The 23,010-nt window shown below is 42.2% G+C and overlaps 1 protein-coding gene across 25 annotated transcripts in view; it reads left to right on the forward strand.

The window, feature by feature from the left end:
* LOC110505144 (prominin-1-A) overlaps positions 1-23,010 on the forward strand; it is a 120,084-nt gene that overhangs the window by 37,252 nt on the left and 59,822 nt on the right. For all 25 annotated transcript variants that reach the window (XM_090219847.1, XM_021584152.3, XM_090219844.1 and 22 more), the window contains one exon: positions 8,072-8,277. In XM_090219847.1, coding sequence (XP_090075973.1) covers positions 8,072-8,277 — 206 coding nt within the window. The remainder of the gene's footprint in view (positions 1-8,071; positions 8,278-23,010) is intronic.

A 23,010-nucleotide genomic window follows, 5' to 3' on the forward strand; every position in this document is an offset into this window, starting at 1 on the left:
AGTGTGTTTTCCCCTCTTCTCTCCCAGACAGCCAGTCAAACCATTGCCATGCCGAGCCTCACTTGAGCCCTGCATGTGCTGATGTGGCCAGAACTCCAGTTAATTCCTAAGACACTGGACCCCCCCCCCACCCCATATTCCGTACAGTACTAGTCCATAAAGACCCTCATATATCACATTCCCATGCGGTAGGCGAACCTGCTGGAGACTGGAGAGGTTAGGTGATGCTTATCATCATATCTCTTACCATTATGTCAAGGGCAGTCTTTAGAGCGCCGTTTTAACCATGTAGGGTTGCATGTAGGGTTGTTGGTGAGGATTGGACAGAGATGACAGTTTACTGCTACCATTACCATCCTGTGATACACTCTCTCGCAATCGGACAGTTATTCTGGTGAGAACATTTGTCAAAGTCCCTTTTTCTCTCCTCGTTATATGCACTGAGAGAATGGCTGTGTGTGTGTGTGTGTTTTCATCCCTAATTGGACAAATGCCAGTAGCAAGCGAGTAGCGGACGGCCCACCTGGGATCTTAACCTTGAGAATGAATCAGATCACATAGCGTTGAGTTACACAAAGTGCCCTTGCCATTTGCCACCCAGTTCAAACAGCTGTGGGAAGCATTTGACAGAAAGATCCATCTAAACGCGACTGTAGTGGATGTGCAGAACCCTCAACAAAGACAAACGAAACCGTCCATGGGCAAATAATGAGGCCAAACCGTCAGGGCTGGTCAGACATGGCTGCTTCGTTCATTATAGTGAAAGTCACACATTCCCTCCAGCTCTGAGATTTACCACGTCTGATAATGTGGAGAAAAAGAAGCCGGGGCGAAGGGGGCTTTAGGTAAGACAGGATTTTTCTTTATCCATAGCCTCCAGGAACTACCTGACTGACACCCAATGAGCCTTACTCAGCCAAATAGTGGCTTTGAAAGTTGGATTAACTGAGCAGCTGGAGATTTAGAAACTGTCCCGAAAGATGTCGAAATTAGCAGGAGAGGAAAGGAGAAGAGGTGGAAAAAGTTCCAACTAGATTTGAGCCCATGTGGCATTCGATATGAGTCAGAAAAACATTTATTCTACTGTCAAAATTGACGACAAAGTGCAATTAGGATCATTTTTTTTGTGAAACTTGTGGCTGTTACTGTATAACAGTGTAAATGAAGGTTGGGTTTGTTTTAACCCTGACCACGTGCCCACATCTGGCAGCACACAAGTCATTATGAATTCAGGGTGCAGCTCCACGCGACCTAATCGTAATGCTCGTGGTCAATTTGGGTTGACTTTGGATATCCCTATGGGGCTAGTTAGAGTCCATCGGTAAATTACACAATGTACATGGGACAATATGTTCACCCAGGGGCACCCCAACTGTTTCGGATCAGCGACCCATTTAGATTTTTTTTTCAAACTTGCGATCCACCATGTAAAAAAAAAGAAGGATGTAATTTTTAAAATTGGGGCTATGACAGTCTATTACAAATCAGTCTGACAGTACTTTTGACATAATTTCAATCTGAAGGAAGTCTGGTTTGAAGTGACTGAAATGCATCAGAAAGGTATTGGGAATTTCAAAAGATCATCAGGCAATAATTTGTTATTATATTCTGTGTAGATAAAAAAAAAACATCATAATTGACGGTGTTCTTTTCCCACCAGTCTGATTTCGTGCCTGGTCTTGTCCACTCTGTTCTAATGAGAACAGAAGACACACGCATGTTGCTGAGATTATCTTTCAGTGACGGGGTCGTAATATTTTTTTGTTGCTTAAACCGTTCAAAGAATAGACACACATTTGTAGGAAGAAAACAGAAACCAATCTGTTCATTATAACCGCATCTAGTGGCTAATGGAGGTTATTGACGCAACACCGGTTCTATGAAACAAGTGCAATTGCTTATTTTTTTTCTCGTAACTCCATTTTCAAATGTGGCGAATTTGCAGAAGAAATATCCAAAAAATATGCATAAACATGGTAGCAGTTGAAATGGAACAGTTTGGAGATAATGGGAAAATGATTAGACCGAAGGTGAGTACAGTCGTGGCCAAAAGATTTGAGAATGACACAAACATTAATTTTCACAAAGTCTGCTGCCTCAGTTTGTATGATGGCAATTTGCATATACTCTAGAATGTTATGAAGAGTGATCAGATGAATTGCAATTAATTGCAAAGTCCCTCTTTGCCATGCAAATGAACTGAATCCCCCCAAAAAACATTTCCACTGCATTTCAGCTCTGTCACAAAAGGACCAGCTGACATCATGTCAGTGATTCTCTCGAGTGTTGACGAGGACAAGGCTGGAGATCACTCTGTCATGCTGATTGAGTTCGAATAACAGACTGGATGCTTCAAAAGGAGGGTGGTGCTTGGAATCATTGTTCTTCCTCTGCCATCCATAGGGTTATCTGCAAGGAAACACGTGCCGTCATCATTGCTTTGCACAAAAAGGGCTTCACAGGCAAGGATAAGATTGCACCTAAATCAACCATTTATCGGATCATCAAGAACGTCAAGGAGAGCAGTTCAATTGTTGTGAAGAAGGCTTCAGGGTGCCCAAGAAAGTCCAGCAAGCGCCAGGACCATCTCCTAAACTTGATTCAGCTGCGGGATCGGGGCACCACCAGTACAGAGCTTGCTCAGGAATGGCAGCAGGCAGGTGTGAGTGCATCTGCACGCACAGTGAGGCAAATACTTTTGGAGGATGGCCTGGTGTCAAGAAGGGCAGCAAAGAAGCCACTTCTCTCTAGGAAAAACATCAGGGACAGACTGATATTCTGCAAAAGGTACAGGGATTGGACTGCTGAGGGCTGGGGTAAAGTCTTTCCGATTGTTTGGGGCATCCGGAAAAAAGCTTGTCCGGAGAAGACAAGGTGAGCGCTACCATCAGTCCTGTGGCATGCCAACAGTAAAGCATCCTGAGACCATTCATGTGTGGGGTTGCTTCTCAGCCAAGGGAGTGGGCTCACTCACAATTTTGCCTAAGAACACAGCCATGAATAAAGATTGGTACCAACACATCCTCAGAGAGCAACTTCTCCCAACCATCCAGGAACAGTTTGGTGACGAACAATGCCTTTTCCAGCATGATGGAGCACCTTGCCATAAGGCAAAAGTGGTAACTAAGTGGCTCGGGTAACAAAACATCGATATTTTGGGTCCATGTCCAGGAAACTCCCCAGAACTTAATCCCATTGAGAACTTGTGGTCAAACATCAAGAGGCAGGTGGACAAACAAAACCCCACAAACTCCCAAGCATTGATTATGCAAGAATGGGCTGCCATCAGTCAGGATTTGGCCCAGAAGTTAATTGACAGCATGCCAGGGAGGATTTGCAGAGGTCTTGAAAAAGAAGGGTCAACACTGCAGATATTGACTCTTTGCATCAACTTCATGTAATTGTCAATAAAACCCTTTGACACTTATGAAATGCTCATAATTATACTTCAGTATTCCATAGTAACATCTGACAAACATATCTAAAGACACTGAAGCAGCAAACTTTGTGGAAATTAATATTTGTGTCATTCTCAAAACCTTTGGCCACGACTGTACACAACAGTTCACCTGACACAAGACTGAATTCAAACATTACACTGTTTATTTTACGTGCATTTGACATTTACTGTACTTTTCACCGCATTTGTTGACAACAACATTTAAAAATATATTTTACATTCTGTAACATAAGATTATTCATGTAAAATGTGGGGAAGATGCAAGATAAGACAAAACAATTACAAGGGTTTGAGTGAGAGGACTAACTGGTGTCTCCAAGTGGCCAGACCTCTCCAAAGCTTGCACAGTTCGTAAGCAATTTCAATGCACTTTTATGACTCAAAAGAAGTGTCTCCAACTATAAGGTACTTTTTTTGAGCTCTCCTAGCTGTGCCGTTGAAGAACTAGAGCAGACACACCTATCGTTGTTTACTTTTTATAAATCCATTTATAAATTTATAAATCCAAATCTGGTTGAGGTGGGCATGATTTGAAAGCTTGTTCTATTGCCAACATGACTAGCTAAGTTATAAAACATGATCTTACAGTGTTAGGCTTTCACAAGGCAATTCAGAGAAGCAGATGGTAATTTTGGTGGGCATAGAATGGAGTCATGAGTGCATTCAGGTGTGTGTGCCACGGCAAACTTTCTTCACAATAAACAAACAGGCTCATTCTGTTCAGAACAACCCAGGGTATGACACCATGTCATCTTGTAACTGTGCATTCAACATAATGATTATAAACGTTGACACTGTATATGACATGAGTTTTATGATTTGGTAATATGAAGTGTTTGGCATACTTGTATGACATCAAAGCAGTATTTATTATAATCCTCAGCTTCTCATCTTTCAAAGAACATTGAGTCATCTTCATTTACAGCATTTCCCTCACTCAGACAACAAAACATTTGCTTAAATTGCACAAATTATCGGGAGGGATGGGGGGGGGACTTCTTGTCGCGCGCAGTGCTCAGGTTCTGAACGTCTGTCAGTCAAAACCCATACAGCACTGAGTAGCGCATAGCCAGAGCTCTAATGTCATGTTTAGCATGTTACTGTACAGCCACTATGTTCCAATTTAGATGCTTATTGGTGTCCAAATTTGCCATTTTCAACCCGCATACGGGAACAAATATTGAAAGCGTTTAATGAGAAAACTAAAAGTTGTGCTACATGAAAATATTGTCTAATTTACATTGTGTCATTTATTGATCATCCCTAACAAGCCCCGGAGATAGGCTATCCAAAGTCAAACCAACTTTGCCACAGTCGCCTAGTGGAAGCTAATTGGCAGAATAATCTGGCTAACACTTCCCACCCGCGAACTCACACAAGAGACACCCACATCAAACCACACCCCAAGACCAACTCGCGTTTGATTTCAGTGTTGGCCGCTAGCATTTCGTAATAAACCAAATCTAAAACGAGGCCAAATCAGGAAGTGCAGTTGCCCTTTAAAAATATGAAGATTAGAGAGAATCAGTAGGGAAAGCCACGAGAAGAGCCCAAGTCATTCAGACGTTTTGATAGCGACCCCTTTGATCCTTTCATAATGAAGCAGCCCATTGAACATCATTGTGACAAGTTACATACGGTGCAGGAATTACAGATCCCTATTGATTTTTCCAATTTTCAAAGCCCTCACTTACTTCAGTTGACATAGGAGGAGATCAGTGGGACGGCAGCCTTACATAACAAGGGGAGATGGGAGACAGTGTTCACGATAACCAACAGAATCATTTGAGTGCTCTCAAGTTCGGCCCCATGTGCTCAAGCCTATGTGTGACTCACCACCTGGATTCGGTCTCATGTAGCAAAACGTGAAATTGTGTTTTTTACGTTGGATAAAAGTAGAGACTCAGAGCTACAAAATTGTATATCATACACTGCATTTGAGGAACAATGGGAAAATAATTCTGCTATGACAGTTGATTAAATTGTAAACTCACTTTTGAGAAAATCGCCTTTGTTTTGGTATCTAGTGAAGAACTCTTCTTTGTCTACACCCATTCAGCATCGTTCACAGCCTCTTAAGCTTTAGCCCCACCCATCTTGTTTCGCTCTCGGAGTGCACACTTGATGCTCTGGCCAATGATTTGTTTACCTATGGATAACATGAAAACAGCATAACCAGCTCTGCTGGTGTCGTGGAAATTTCCTCTATTTACCAAATCATGAGAGCAAACCACACACAAGTCAGAGTTAGTTATCACAAAGTCCATCTTTAATTATATGAGCTCTATCACAACCCTGTGACTCTCAGATCAATTCAGTGTCTATCAATGAATTCTCTGAGAGTCCCTTACACATTTCAACTGAGATCCTTTATAGCAAAGACACACATAGTGAGACAGCATAGGCATAATTTATCGTTCAGCTTTGTCTCCTAAACTATGTTATTTTCTCAAACTCAGAACCATAAACAAATCCTCCATATCAACAGCCATATATCAAATCCATCCTATCTTGACAAGATCACAGAGACACACTGACTGGCACACAGACATTGTGGAGCCAAGAGATACACGCTTGACCTCTCCCCTCTCTCCGGCCCAAGCAACTTAGTCTTGACATAGAACAGATACTGCAACCCCGCCACAGTATTATACAAAAATAACATTCTGAAGAGAAGTAACTTACAAACATATGATGAATATAAAACATCTTACCTATGTTACCAGCTAATTCTGATTATTCCCCAACACTGGCAACAATTTCATTACGCTTTTTTGCAGACGTTTACTGACACCGGCCATGTTGTACACACGCTAACGTTAGCTAGTTAAACAACAATGAACAAAGTGTCAACAATTCCTAACATTAGGCTCTAACTAGAAAAGCAAACAGCTCTGGGAAAGGAATAATAATGTCCGCTAGGTAGCCAGTCAGCTAACAGTACACTTTAGCTTAAGACATATAGCTAGTTGGCTAGGTAAACAATGAACCTAGCTAGGTAAACAACGTTTAAGATCCCACACATCACGTAACGTTAGCTAATGAGCCAGCCAACTAACGTTAGCTAGTTAAACAACAATGAACAAAGTGCCAACAATACCACAGTGCTGGGAGCTAACCAACCAGGTCCAATGTTAGCTAGCTAACATTAGGCTCTAACTAGAAAAGCAAACGACCTTGGGAAACAAATAGTAACGTCAGCTAGGGAGCCAGCCAGCTAGTGTTAGCTAGCTAGCTAACAATACACTTTAGCTTGAAATGAAACCACTTTCTGTCAAAATTAGACACGTGAAATATCTGAAAATGTAGCTAGCTAACGCTAGACTATCTTAACTTTATATGTCATCATGCATGATGGACGCATCTCCATGTCAGGAATGCCATACCACAGTTGCCCTTAGTTTGAAGATGTAATCCGGAGACAGGTGTTTTCTCCGTCTCTTTAGCTATCATACTCCAATTCCACTGATTTCAAAACTTGATCCTTCAGAAAGTGGAGAGCAACACTTAATCAGCTCCACTACACAATACAATTTTAAAGAAGCCGCGTTCGACAGGATTACCAACACAGACTGACGAGCACAAATAGACAGAAGCCTTCAATATGGCAGATCAATCCGAACTCCAGCCCACTCATTATCTCAGCCAATCATGGCTAGTAGGAAGACCCACCCTTTTTCTCTGACTTAACCAACAAGGCTCGTAATTTAACCATTTTATTCGTATTTACAGATTTACAGTTTGTTATTAAGGCACATGAAAGTTCACATGTTCTAGAAGGCATTTCTGCCCCCAAAAAACGCATTTTGATAAAATAAATATGTTTTATGTTCAAACGGCTCTCCTGTGAAATCGTGACTTGCGACATACGCCTAGTTCCATGAATCAGGTCACATATGGTCCTTACCCCTACCCCATCTCACCTAGCTACCCCACCCCTAGCTAACTGAAGAAGCATTTCTACTTCTGAAGTATCATTAGTAGCACTAATTCTTACTTCCCCCTTCACTAGAATTTGTCCCAAATTCCTTAGACAAATTGTACCTATTGAACTAAAGATTTCTGTCTCCTTTTTATTTTTGATGTGTCCTTTGTGTTGATCTGCCCTTATTTAAAGCTGTTTTGATGCTAAATGTAATTCAATTTATGTTTCTATTGATTTGACATCGTGTATGGCATTATTCCTGCTATCATTTGCATGTTTGCTGCATAGAATGTAATAGAATAAAAATCACACTGACGCAGAAATGATGTCAAATGGCATCACTGTGCTGTGTCCACTGGCTTGACACGTCACACATTTGGCATTGATTTTGAGGATAACATCTCCACAGCCGTCGCTGTTGTCCAGCTTTGTGGCCAAATTGCCAAAAACTGTCAAACATGGCTATAGAGTACTATGTACTGTGTTTAATAACATAGATTTTTTTTTAAACGTTCCTCTTAGCATTCATGTAAAGTGTTGTCAATGCCAACTGTGGCCTCTCATCATCATTCTAGACTCATCTACTCCTCCCTCTCTACTTCTACCCCTCTCCTCACTCCCTCTCTCTCCTTCCCCCTCTCCCCTCATCCCCCTCTCTCCCCCTCCACTCCTCCTTTTCTCTCCAGGCCATCTACTATGAGACAGGTTTCGTGGTGTGTGCTGTGCTCGGCCTGCTCTTCATGGTCCTGTTGCCCCTGGTCGGCCTCTTCTTCTGCCTGTGCCGCTGCTGCGACAACTGTGGTGGCGAGATGCACCAGCGCCAGCGGAAGAACGCAGACTGCCAACGGGGCCTGCTCACCACACTGCTCTTCGCCACCTCGCTCGTCATCACGTGAGTCCATATGCGTTGATATCTTCATTCCATGCGACACTGGTGGCAGTCAACCTTTTTATAGGTCGAGGAGGGTTCACTTAGCTCAATTCCCCTTCTGGGGCGGCAGGGTAGCCTAGTGGTTAGAGCGTAGGACTAGTAACCGGAAGGTTGCAAGTTCAAACCCGCGAGCTGACAAGGTACAAATCTGTCGTTCTGCCCCTGAACAGGCAGTTAACCCACAGTTCCTAGGGTGTCATTGAAAATAAGAATTTGTTCTTAACTGAGTTAAATAAAGGTAATAAAATAAAAATTCTGCTTTAAAAGTATTTGACTTCAATGGGTTTAAATTGAAAATGTTATTTCAACAGTTGTTTTAGGGGGTCTTTTGTGCCTCGTCTGGATTATAATCTAGGGAAAACACTGGGTAACTTTGAAGGCTGCTCTAGAAGGTTTGAGGCCACCTGTAAATGTAACACTATAAATCTACCGTACATGCCATACATGAATCATGGCTTATATTAATCATGGCTTACATTCTCAGTTTACATCAAGAGGCCCCCTGGAAATCTTCCTCAAAAGGCCCACTGTTACATTTTTAGGCACGGTAGATTTAGACATTTTACATGGAGATATATATTATACATTTTTACTCATTCTCAACAGTCTTTTGACTTCATTTTTGCTGTTCCTGCTTCAGTGTTCTCCCTCACAAGCTTTTACGAACATAGCACATCACCTAGTGGCTGGCATCACCTTAAAAACCTCAGAACATTAGATATCCAGTGGTGATTGTGAGAAACAAATGGCCAAATGTACTTACAGCACATTATTGCCTAGGCAGTAGAAAAAGCCAAATATGGAAACAATACAGACAGTATCTGTGGCTTGCCTCTGGCTCTACGGTGGAGGAGAGAGGATTCACCAGGCTTCATTTCTCTGTTTGATGTTCTTGACTTTACGGCTTTATTGGAGAGAGAGTGCGGCATTATTAGAAATTCCAGAGTGGAATCCTAGCTGCCCAGAGACAAGTGTCTGAGAGAGAAAAACCACCTAGAGCCCTTATTTAATCTCCCCGGCCTCCAGACAAAGACTCCTCACCGATTCTAATGAAGCAATTACACTGGGCACAGGAAGGAGGAGACTGCCTCTCGAGCTGAGGGATGTTTTACAGTGAGGACAGGGGTTGGTATTTCCAAGAAGAGTTTTGATTTGTGTAAGTAAGGCTTGCAGGAATATTACTAGAAAGGGAGAGAGAGGATGAGGCATAAAAAGGACAGGGGTGGTGTATTTTACATTATTTCCAAGAACTGTTTGATTAAATGCGAATGTTCATTTGAAGGTGTAGGCCTATAAGGCTTTCAGGTGTGGCGTATATGCTGAGTGTACAAAACATTAAGAACACCTGCTCCTTCCATGACATTGACTGACCAGGTGAATCCCAGTGAGAGCTATGATCCCTTATTGATGTCACTTGTTAAATCCACTTCAATCACTGTAGATGAAGGGGAGGAGACAGGTTAAAGAAGGATTTTTAAGCCTTGAGACAAATGAGACAAAGGTTGTGTATGTGTGCAGTTCAAATCAAATCAAATCGAATTGTATCAGTCACATGTGCCGAATACAACAGGTGTAGGTAGACCTTACAGTGAAATGCTTACTTACAAGACCTAAACCAACAATGCAGCTTAAAAAATATGAATAAGCATATGAAATAAAAGTAACAAGTAGTTAAAGAGCAGCAGTAAAATAACAATAGAGAGGCTATATACAAGGGGGTACTGGTACAGAGTCAATGTGTGGGGGCACCGGTTAGTCGAGGTAATTGAGGTAATATGTACATGTAGGTAGAGTTATTAAAGTGACTATGCATAGATAATAACAGAGAGTAGCAGCGGCGTAAAATAGTGTGTGTGTGTGTGTTGGGGGGTGGGGGTGGGGGTGGGATAGCCATTTGATTAGATGTTCAGGAGTGTTATGGCTTGGGGGTAGTAGCTGTTTAGAAGCCTCTTGGACCTAGACGTGGTGCTCCGGTACCTCTTGCCATGCGGGAGCAGAGAGAACAGTCTATGGCTTGGGTGGCTGGAGTCTTTGACAATTTTTAGGACCTTCCTCTGACACCGCCTGGTATAGAGGTCTTGAATGGCAGGAAGCTTGGCCCCAGTGATGTACTAGGCCGTACGCACTACCGTCTGTCGGAGGCCGAGCAGTTGCCATACCAGGCAGTGATGCAACCTGTCAGGATGCTCTCGATGGTGCTGTTGTAGAACCTTTTGAGGATCTGAGGCCCCATGCCAAAACTTTTCAGTTTCCTGAGGGGGAATAGGTTTTGTTGTGCCCTCTTCACGACTGTCTTTAATGTCCTCATGTTATTTTCTTGGGGATGTGGACACCAAGGAACTTGAAGCTCTCAACCTGCTCCACTACAGCCCCGTCGATGAGAATGTTGGCGTGCTCAGTCCTCCTTTTCCTGTAGTCCACAATCATCTCCTTTGTCTTGGTCACGTTGAGGGAGAGGTTGTTGTCCTGGCACCACACGACCAGGTCTCTGACCTCCTCCCTATAGGCTGTCTTGTCGTTGTCGGTGATCAGGCCTTCCACTGTTGTGTCATCGGAAAACTTAATGATGGTGTTGGAGTCGTGCCTGGCCATACAGTCTTGAGTGAACAGGGAGTACAGGAGGGGACTGAGCGCACACCCCTGAGGTGCTCCTGTGTTGAGGATCAGCATGGCGGATGTGTTGTTACCTACCCTTACCACCTGGGGGTGGCCCGTCAAGAAGTCCAGGATGCTGTTGCAGAGGGAGGTGTTTAGTCCCAGGGTTCTTCGCTTATTGATGAGCTTTGAGGACACTATGGTGTTGAACGCTGAGCTGTAGTCAATGAATAGCATTCTCACATAGGTGTTCATTTTGTCCAGGTGGGAAAGGGCAGTGTGTAGTGCAATAGAGGTTGAATCATCTGTGGATCTGTTACGACTGTATGCAAATTGGAGTGGGTCTAGGGTTTCTGGGATAATGGTGTTGATGTGAGCCATGACCAGCCTTTCAAAGAACTTCATGGCTACAGATGTGAGTGCTACAGCTCAGAAGTTATTTAGGCAAGTTACCTTGGTGTGCTTGGGCACAGGGACTATGGTGGTCTGCTTAAAACATGTTGCTATTACAGAATTGGACAGGGAGAGGTTGATAATGTCAGTGAAGACACTTGCCAGTTGGTCAACGCATGCTTGCTTGACACGTCCTGGTAATCCGTCTGGCCCTGCGGCCTGGTAAATGTTGACCTGTTTAAAAGGTCTTACTCACATCGGCTGCGGAGAGCGTGATCACACAGTCGTCCAGAACAGCTGGTGCTCTCATGCATGTTTCAGTGTTATTTGCCTCAAAGCGAGCATAGAAGTAGTTTAGCTCGTCTGGTAGGCTCATGTCACTGAGCAGCTTTCAGCTGTGCTTCCCTTTGTAGTCTGTAATGGTTTGCAAGCCCTGCCACATCCGGTGCGCTTCGGAGTCGGTGTAGTACCATTCAATCTTAGTCCTGTATTGATGTTTGCCTGTTTGATGTTCCCTGGCCACTAGTCCCTAGCCACTAGGAGCACCGCCTCTGGATGAGCGTTTTCCTGTTTGCTTATGGCGGAATACAGCTCATTGAGTGTTTTCTTAGTGCTAGCAATCTGTCTGTGGTGGTATGTAGACAGCTATGAAAAATACAGATGAAAACCTACCTCTAGGTAGGTAGTGTGGTCTACAGCTTATCATGAGATACTCTACCTCAGGCAAGCAAAACCTTGAGACTTCCTTAGATATCGTGCACCAGCTGTTGTTTACAAATATACATAGTCCACCGCCCCTTGTCTTACCAGACGCCGCTGTTCTATCCTGCTGATACAGCATATAACCAGCCAGCTGTATGTTGATAATGTCGTCGTTCAGCCACAACTCCATGAAGCATAAGATTTTACAGTTTTTAATGACCCGTTGGAAGTTTAATCTTTCTCGTAGGTCATGGATTTTATTTTCCAATGAATACAGTGGGGGTTTATTCGATTTCCTATGATTTTTCTCCATCTTCTCTTCTTTTCACGCAAATGATAGGGATTTGGGCCTTGTCCCAGGGAAGCAGCATGCCCTTCACGCCGGGCTCGTCGGACTCGTTAAAGGAGAAAAAAGCTTCTGCCAGTTTGTGTCGAGTAATCGCTGTTCTGATGTCTATAAGTTATTTTTGGTCATAAGAGACAGTAGCAGCAACATTATGTACAAAATACCTTCTTTTTTTTAAGTTACAAAAAACGCAAAAAAACGAACAAAAAACACTTATTTCTTATTTTTCCACCACAGCCATACCAGAGCTATACCGAAGGTTGACACTCCACTACATTACTGAAAACTGGAAATTGCTAAATGTCTGCCTCCAGACGTCTTACTTCTCCGATGATCATACGGGTGAAGAAATAGCCCAGGGTCTCAGACTCTCTGGCATCGTGGAAGATGAGCGAAGACCGACAGGTGTGCATGACAACTGACAGCAGGAGCAGCATGATAAAAGCATTGTGCTTGAACAACTGGACCCGCCTGCAGTGCTTTGGGCTTCACCTCGCCATCGGTAAATGTGACATTGGATAATTAAAGTGCGTTCAAAAAAGTTATGTTCAGGCCAGCTGTAGGCTAATGTGTTAGTAGTTGTGTCATTCTGCCAATCCAATAGCAAATAACCACAGGCTGTTTTAATTATAACAACAAATTAACTCAATTAATACATTTTCAATCAAAATGATTACATGAATTACATATTCAAACAGCTAGTGGTCAAACATTCCCAAACAATAGAATAGACGTGTGGGTGTGTGTTGCTCATTTGTTTTGCACAAATAGGCCTTGAGGTATATATTTTTTTTATCTTTGAATTATGTGGCCTTTTTTAATTTGTTTAGAGGAAAAACAAGAAATCGAGATATATTTCGTGAATTATCCAAACCACTGAAAAATATTTAGATATGACTTTTAGGCCATATCGCCCAGCCCTAGTTAGGAGCACGTAAAACTTCAGCCACCTTTCTCCGGCGCCATGATTCAGAGGGTGAATGGGCAAGACGAAAGATTAAAGTGCCTTTGAACGGGGTATGGTAGTAGGTGCCAGGCGCACCGGTTTGGGTCAAGAACTGCAACACTGCTGGGTTTTTCACTCTCAACAGTTTCCCATGTGTATTAAGAATGGTCCACCACCTGAAGGACATCCAGCCAATTTGACACAACTATGGGAAGCATTGGAGTCAACATGGGCCAGCATCCCTGTGGAACGCTTTCGACTCCTTGTGGAGTCCGTGCCCCTGACAAATTGAGGGTGTTCTGAGGGCAAAGGGGAATGTGTTCTTAATGTTTTCTACACTTAGTGTAGGTTGGTATGCCAAAGATGTCTTAGAAAAGCTGGTGTAGCATGAAATCGCGTTTTGTAAGGTAGGTCCTATTTGCCTTTAGTTGTGTCACTGGTACGAGGTTCGACTGGTTCAGAACCCCTCGGAAAAACAAACACATTTAGATATAAACCATTTAAAGGGACAGTGAGCTGAATGTCTCGTCTAAGGTCACACATCCGACCAGACAGACAGGTGCACTGACTGCAGTCGAGGTAAAGATGCTAGAGGATAGGGAAGATGAGACAGCTTGTCCTCTGTGTACTCTCCCATCCATTTCACATTTAGCTCAGGCTTGAAATAGAGCAGCACAGTCACCATACATTCTTAATCGCTTTGTAAATGTTGGAATCGTGTCACTTCCAATGTCAGTCCCAGCCACCACGTGACTTTCCTAATGTTTTGGGTTTAATCCCACATCGCAACAGTGCCGTTTCGCTAAGTAAAGCCACAGACTGTGTTCTGAGTAAAACACTATGCCTAGTGTGAGTCCCTTCACCCCAACCCCTGTTAGGGGTACTAGATATGAAATGCCTGCACACACAACATTACACATATTGAATGACACATTGTTTGAGTGGAATAACTTTTTCATGATAATAATCCCCTGTAATTCCCCGAATGATGCAAGACACTAAAAAACAAATAAGTACAGTTCTTCAAAAGAAATGGATGGAGACTACCGATTATGTTTGGACCACAGGAGAATAATCAGTAGCACGACATACTAGACCTGTATGGTTGATGATAATGATAATTTGCTGTCGACAAGTAAGTAGAGGTTCCCTTGTCTCGTAATGGGCCCCATGATGTGATCCACTGGGGTCAATTTCCAGACCAGTCTATTTCTAGACCATTTAGTTTGCCCAGTACTACAGAACCAAGTTGCAAACTAGTATTTGCCAATGTAGTGGACCCAAGTATGTTATTTCTGTCCCTGTCTAGAAGTATTAACACGAGATACAGAATATACAAATATACAGTGCCTTCAGAAAGTATTCACACCCCTCGACTTTTTCCACATTTTTGTTGTGTTACACACAATATCCCATAATGTCGAAGTGGAATTATATTTTTCGGGAATACTTACAAATTAATTAAAAATGGAACGCTGAAATGTCTCGAGTCAGTGCGTATTCTACCCCTAATGTTATGCCAAGCCTAAATAAATTGACGCGTAAAACTGTGCTTAACATGTCACAGAAGTTACATAAACTCTGTGTGAATGACTACCTCATCTCTGTATCTCACACATACAGTGATCTGTAAGGTCCCTCTGTCGAGCAGTGAATTTCAAACACAGATTCAACCACAAAGACCAGGGAGATTTTCCAATGCCTCGCAAAGAAGGTCTCCTATTGGTAGATGGGTAAAAAAAAAACACACACAAAAAACAGACATTGAATATATCCCTTTGAGCGTGGTGAAGTTATTAATTACACTTTGGACGGTGTATCAATACACAAAGTCACTACCAAGATACAGGTGTCCTTCCTTACTCATTTGCCAGAGAGGAAGGAAACCGCTCAGGGATTTCACCTTGAGGCCAATGGTGACTTTAAAACAGATACAGAGTTTAATGGCTGTGATAGGAGAACATTTAGAATGGATCAACAACATTGCAGTTAATCCACAATACTAACCTAAATGACAGAGTGAAAAGAAGGAAGCCTGTGCAGAATGGAAATATTCCAAAACGTGCATCCTGTTTGCGTTGAGGCACTAAAGTAAAACAGGCAAATAATGGGGCAAATAAATGAACTTCATGTCCTGAATACAAAGTGTTCTGTTTGGGGCAAATCCAACACAACACATCACTGAGTACCACTCAATATATTTCCAAGCACAGTGGTGGCTGCATCATGTTATGAATATGCTTTTTGGTGGAATTGAAAGAAACAGAATAGATCTAAGCACAGGCAAAATCCTAGTGGAAAACCTGGTTCAGTCTGCTTTCCAACAGACACTAGGAGACAGATTCCCATTACAGCAGGACAATAACCTAAAAACACAAGGCCAAATATACACTGGAGTTGCTTACCAAGACTACGTTAGGCCTTTTCACACTGGCATTGTTTTTAGTCCTGGGCTATCTTAGCTCCAGGCTAGATAGACTGTCCCTGTGCTAGCTTAGCCTTTGTTCATACAAGCATTTGTTAACCCTGGTCTGTGCTTTAGTCCTGGGCTAGAGATTCTTGTATTCCAAATTCCTTGGATAAGGCGGACAAACACAACATGCGACCAACATTCTACCGCTGACACACGACCAATGTTAGAAGCAATACAGCATTTATTAACACATTATTTCCTCTTGCTTCTAGCCCAGCATTTGATTTCCAACACAGTGGTTGATGGTTTGTATAAACCTTGCTGTGTCTGCCTGTTCCGACAATCGGGAACAGTGTTTAACTTTTGAAATTCGATCTCACCCCTGTACTGCAAATGCATGCAAACGATCGATACATCAACTTTTCTGATCCCGGTGAAATCATGCAGCAATGTTATTAGCATGGATATATGCAATAACATGTCAATAGAAAAGCATTGAAAACAGAGGGAAATGTAGCGTGTGCTGCCCTTCCAGCTGTAGAGTTTGTAGCTTTAGTTGGCTAAGTGAGAGGAGGTTAGCCAGCCTGCATAGCAACCATTTTTTAGGTATAGCAACCAATGTTTTTGCATGGATTAAAGTATTTTTTGGTTTAAATAGTATAAATGTACTTGTCAAAATAACGTGCAGAACGTATTTCAGGCATCACGAGCATGAAAGTGCCACTCTTGTGATTGGACAGTGAGCATTCTAGGCGTTGTTCTTGAATCCGTTTCACACGGGCTATTTTGGCACCGTGTTTCTGGGGCTAACCCTGAAAAGCTCCGGAGCAGGGCCAGCTAGCCTTGGGCTAAAGTTGATGCTAGCCCACTTTACAACGTGCAAGTGTGAACACTCGCTTAGCCCCAGGCTAAAATCTCCCTTAGCCCAGGGCTACGGCGCAGTGTGAACACTCGCTTAGCCCCAGGCTAAAATCTCCCTTAGCCCAGGGCTACGGCGCAGTGTGAACACTCGCTTAGCCCCAGGCTAAAATCTCCCTTAGCCCAGGGCTACGGCGCAGTGTGAACACTCGCTTAGCCCCAGGCTAAAATCTCCCTTAGCCCCAGGCTAAAATCTCCCTTAGCCCAGGGCTACGGCGCAGTGTGAACACTCGCTTAGCCCCAGGCTAAAATCTCCCTTAGCCCCAGGCTAAAATCTCCCTTAGCCCAGGGCTAAAATCTCCCTTAGCCCAGGGCTACGGCGCAGTGTGAAAGTGCCTATTGAATGTTCCTGAGTGGCCTAGTTACACCTTTGACTTAAATCGGTTTGAAAATCTATGGCAAGACATGAAAATGGCTGCCTTAGCGATGATCAACAACCAACTTCACAGTTTGAAGAATTTAAAAAAGAATAATGTGCAAATATTGTACAATCCACGTGTGCAAAGCTCTTAGAGACTTACCCTGAAAGACTCAAAACTGTAATCCCTGCCAAATGCGATTCTAATATGTATTGACTCAGGGGTTGAATACTTATGTAATCAAGATATATATATATATATATTTTTTTGCTTTTATTTTTGTGTACAAATATTAAACATTTTCTTCCACTTTGACATTACAGAGTATTTTATGTTGATCGTTGATCAAAAAATGACAATGAACTACATTTGAATCCCAGTTTGCAACACATCAAAATATGGGAAAAGTCTAGGGGTATGAGTACTTTCTGAAGGAACTGTATGATGTATTGGGGGCCCCGTTCTGCCTTATGTCTTTAGCAACGTAAGATGTGCTTGATTAATAATTAACGACGTGACCCAATTAATGTGTTGAAACAAATTCTCATCACTGCCCTGCTTTCTCCGGGTGCACAGAACACTGTCAGTGTGGTGTTACACGCCATGGTGAGCTGAACACACAGACGCACTCATAGGCGCAGACTCACACATAGACACGCATAAGCGCATGCACATTTGCACGCACACAAACTCGGGCACATGCCTACATACAAACACATAGACACACACACTTTCACACTCTCTCACACACCTCAACACACACACACACACACACACACTCGCGCACCACAGGGACACATCTTGCGCATGGCTATTTTTAGTAGATTCTTTTGATATTGGGTTGAGTATTAAGTTAAATCTGTCACAAAGGAATCAGAAATGACTTCAGAGAGTTGTAGGATTTAAAGGAATAGCCATGGTATTCTTCAATCAGTAGACTTGGGGGCTGTATTGTTTTGGCTTCTACTTTGTATACTCTACATGTGTTACTTTATCAGATGAAACCTTCAAATCAACCTTTTAATCTTCCAGGTATTACATTGTTATCACCTCACCTGCTGGTACTTGTCTTCCACACTCTCTTGTTCACAAGTTATACACAATTTGTGGCATTTTGGCTGAGCTGACCTTAATATAATGTGATGTATTGCCCACTCACATATTTGATACATTTTCAGTTATGAAACATATGAGATGGATTGTTTTTGCTTCTTAACATAAGCACACACTACAGTATAGAGCCATACAGTCCTTAACCTGTATATGAGTACTGTATGGCTCTTACACACACTACCTCTCCTTGCACATCATTATTGTCAGATGATTATATCCCTCCACAGCCACCTCTCTCAGCCAACAGTGAGCTCCCAGAAGCTGTTGCCAAGGCACTAAACTCCTGCCGTTGTGCCTTGTTGTCATTTGAGAGCGATATGAAAGGGTGCCACCGCTGTACTGTAGCTCTGCGAGCAGAGCATCTGCTTTAACAAGATACAGATAGGCACGACAGAGACAGGCAGATGGACGAACGGACGGACAGTACAAACTGGCAAGCGAGCACACAGACAGACAGACCACACAGACAGACAACACAGACCGACCGACTGACGGGGGAGACAGATCGACCGTCCCACAGACAGACAGGGGAGGGCCCATCTTACATCTTAGTGCAGATTTTGAGTCATCAAAGCCCAAGCTAATAATATCAGGCCCCCCGAAAAGATGAGCCCCAGACAGGTCATCACAGGTGACTGAGGAGAGATATTATTACCCCTGTTAATGATAGCGTATTATGGTGTAAATAATGATTACTGTAGCATCATTAGCTGTTGAACTATTGAACTTTCTCAGGGTAAATTCAGTAATGAGGTAGTCACGCCCTGACCAATTTTTCAGGTTGTTAAAAAGCTTTGTTGCTTAATGTTCGCTTGTCTACAATCTTAAGTTGAGCGAATGGAGAAAAAGGGCTGAACATTATAGATGATAGTAGGGCTGACTCCATTTAGTCGACTGATTGCTTGGTTGACTGAGATTTATTCTGCCGAGCAGTTGCAATCATTCGTTTTTTCATGGCGCACAAGACACCTGTCTGATTCGTCTCAGTGGACTGATTCATTGCCGAGGCCACGGGGAGGGCACAGTCCATCACTTTGAGACATGTGTTACTGAAATTGTATATGGTTATATTATGTAAAAAATAATGGTGCAACACTAATAAATCAAATATAATTTTATAACAAATGCGCTTTCTCCCGAGTTGGATACGGTCGCTGTCCACGGTTCTGAAACATAATCTTCGGTGCGCCGTAGAATTGGTGCCTTTCCCTATGTTTGCTGTGTGCATAATAGCAAAATGAACCGGCATATTGGGATAGAGAACAATGCAGCGGAGGCAGCAGCAGCAAAGATGAGAAAACAGCCCTTGCCTTAAGCCCTATTCGGACGGGATTAGTTTTACTGGGTGGTCAGGTAATGTAATTATGTGCACAAGCACAAAACAGCACATCTGTAATTTTTGTCCAGTCTGAATCTGCCATGTCAGTAATTTGAACATGGCAGGAGAGTAAGAATTCCAGCCAGAATAATGTTTTTTTGGCAAACTCCAAGGTCCTCTGATAATGCTAGTCTCGTGGAATAACTGATTAGAGAAAAATGTAACGAAGTGCTGCTCATAACCTAAATATGAAGGGTCTACATACAGAGCATTCAGAAAGTATTCAGACCCCTTGACTTTTCCACATTTTGGTACGTTACAGACTGTTTTCTTCATCAATCTACACACAATACCCCATAATGACAAAGCAAAACAGGTTTTTATACATTTTTGAAAATGAATTACAAATTAAAAACAGGAATACAGTGGGGCAAAAAAAGTATTTAGTCAGCCACCAATTGTGCAAGTTCTCCCACTTAAAAAGATGAGAGAGGCCTGTAATTTTCATCATAGGTACACTTCAACTATGACAGACAAAATGATAAAAATAAATCCAGGAAATCACATTGTAGGATTTTTAATGAATGTATTTGCAAATTATGGTGGAAAATAAGTATTATCTGTTATTTCTGTAAATTTATTTGAAAAAAAAAAAGAATTACAGGGGGAAGTTTGGATCGTCCGAATCGTCCTCTGGAATAACGGACGTTCTGGGGTCATAATTACATAACCAACGTTCTCTAGTAATTCTAGTCCCGTGCAAATAGGGCTTAGCCTAATTGTCTTTGAAAATTGCCGCAGCAAACTGAAACTTAATTAGGTCTATAATCAATAACCTAACTGTTAAATGTGCCTGGCTTTGTAAACCATCCACATAAGACAGATCATGCTTCTGTTGCCTGTGTGAGTGTTTGTTTAATAGCCTGCTCATTCTGTGACCACCAAGTCTCATGCGATGGGCAAATGTCGGATGAAGCAATTTCACAGATTTGGCTGTTTTTCATCTTTGCCATGCTGTAGTAAAGGCTTTACGATTGTTGTTTTTTTGTTCAAACAGAGGGGTATTACTTCTGATTTATTTATTGTTGTTTACACTGTAAACAGGCAGAAAAATCATATTGTTATCTAACGGCACCTGTTTGTCACATAAAGTATGACATTATATACATATAATATACACGCAGCTCTTGCTGCATTTTTCTTGATTTCCTTCCTATTGTTATTATTAGAGTTATTGTTATGATCATCATTATAATAATAAGTCATGTCAATATCATTAGTAGGCTTTGTATAGTAATCTTGTATATCCACCATTAAGCTTTGGCCTAAGAGCGTGTCCTGTTTAGTCTACCGTAATTTACTAAGGCCTATATTTAGGCTACTGTATCAATCAATCAATCATTCATTTGTTCATGCCATCACACAGCACATGATACATTCCTGCTTTGAAATGCAATCACGCATTTTTACTTTTAATTAAATAACAAATGGAGCTTTGAATAATTAGCCTAAACAAAAAATAAACCGCAATTCACGAATGCATTCAACTGTTTTTAGTCTTCTGTAATAAAGGCTTTATATAAAACAGACTCTGTTACACTTATTTATTTAGTGGTGTTTACACTGTTCCAAATGGTCAGAAAAAATATTGTAATCTAACAGCAACTGTTTGGCACACAATATTCACGCAACACTTGCTCCTATACCCTCCTTTTTCTGGATCTCCAGTAGTTTCCACAACTAAGTCAAATGTCTTCCACAAATCTGACTTCCCCTTTCCCTCCTGAGCAACCAGTAAATATTTGTCCGTTTCGAGTTTATTTTTCATATCCTCTGCATCCGTTTTACTGTCGACATTACTGTGTTTGGAGATTGTTATAACCAAATGTTTTATTTATTTATTAATTTTAAAAATATATATATTTCCTTTATTACCCTCCAACCCTACCAACCCTCCCCCAATTTATTAACGTGATTATGATAGGCTATAGGTCAGGCCCTACTGGTCACATGCATGCAATGCTTACATGTTTCACGTAAAGAGAGCAAGGGTCAAGGGATTAGGGAATGTTTTTCCGAAACAAGTAAGAAACTTAATGGCTGAAATTATGCTTCAGCACGGACATACGCAATAAACACTTGCTGTGCTGTGGGGCCTTTTCGCTGCAGTTGGGAGGAGAGCGAGACAATGTGCGCCAGTCACACAGGCACTCGCTGTCATTTATTTTTAACACAGTGTGATTATTGGGCTCATTGTTGAGTTATTTGTGTGTCTTAATTATTTCTTCAAACAGTGTGCTTAAACCACATGTAGTTGGTTTTATTCAATATATGGAAAAATAAGTTTAAACATTTCGACCAAACGATTGGTCGAAAGAACAGGAAGACTCTCTGTCGACCAAGATTTTTTTAAATCGGGGACGGTCCTAGATGAAAGTGATATTGCGATATTATTTAGAAAATACGGATTTGTTTCCTGTTTGTTTTGCAACCAAGACTGTGACATGAGCTCTTGGTGGATCTCCTAGTTTGAAAGAGAAGCATTTGTGTGGTAGATAAAGACGTCTTTCATTCCTTTGTGTAACTTTTCTTTGTGGACAGATAGCAGCTCTGCTTCTGTCCCCTACATGTTACAGTTTGGAGAATACAGTGGTCCTGTTCAGCCCTTTATGTGGCCAGGGGGAACGGCGTTATCTTTCTGGTTAGGAAAGAGAAAAGCTATGTCACGCACACACAGACACCGGCACACACACTCACACAAGTGAATGGACACATTCATGCACATGCACAAACAAACATGTGGCAGGAATTCCCTGACATGAATGTGTTACACACACATTATTGCACACAGACAAGACACCACACCACACACATACATACACACACACACACACACACACACACACACACACACATATGCATGCACACACAAACACGTGTTAGGAATTTCCTGACTTTAATGTATTATGTTTACAAACCTGCATGTTCGCCTGTGTGTGTGTGTGTGTCTGTGTGTGTGTGTGTGTGTGTGTGTGTGTAGTTGCGTGCAGCTATACTGGGCACTGGCTGGCCCAGTGAATGACCATAGGCAACATCACAGTGATGCCAGTCCTCCGCTTGACTGGGGATATTTGTGTCCAGTGGCAGCTTGGAGGGATTTCTCACTGGAGAGAGAGAATCTAAGGGACCCTGAAATCACAGCAATAGAATTGTCTTGAGCGTTGGTTAGATGGCCCATCATACCATAGCATATAGAAATAAACAAACGTACAGTATGTTGTCTTATCATCAGGTGAATGTTAATGGCAAGGAGAAGTAAGCAACATTTTTAAATTAATAGATTTAGGTTTAGTTTCATTATTTTGACCTCCCCACATTAACTCTTAACATATCCTATTAGCTACAAAAGGTGACTCCAAACACATTTTCACTAAGAGCAGCTTTTTAGCTAGTTAAACAAAAGTTAGGCACCACTCTCCTTGGTCAAATAACCCTTACACAGCCTGGAGGTGTGTTTTGGGTCGTTGTCCTGTCGAAAAACAAATGATAGTCCCACTAAGCGCAAACCAGATAGATGGCGTATTGCTGCAG

This window comes from Oncorhynchus mykiss, chromosome 25 (genome assembly GCF_057628025.1).
Source record: "Oncorhynchus mykiss isolate SJ-2025 chromosome 25, ASM5762802v1, whole genome shotgun sequence".
In the NCBI taxonomy this organism is placed as follows: Eukaryota; Metazoa; Chordata; class Actinopteri; order Salmoniformes; family Salmonidae; genus Oncorhynchus; species Oncorhynchus mykiss.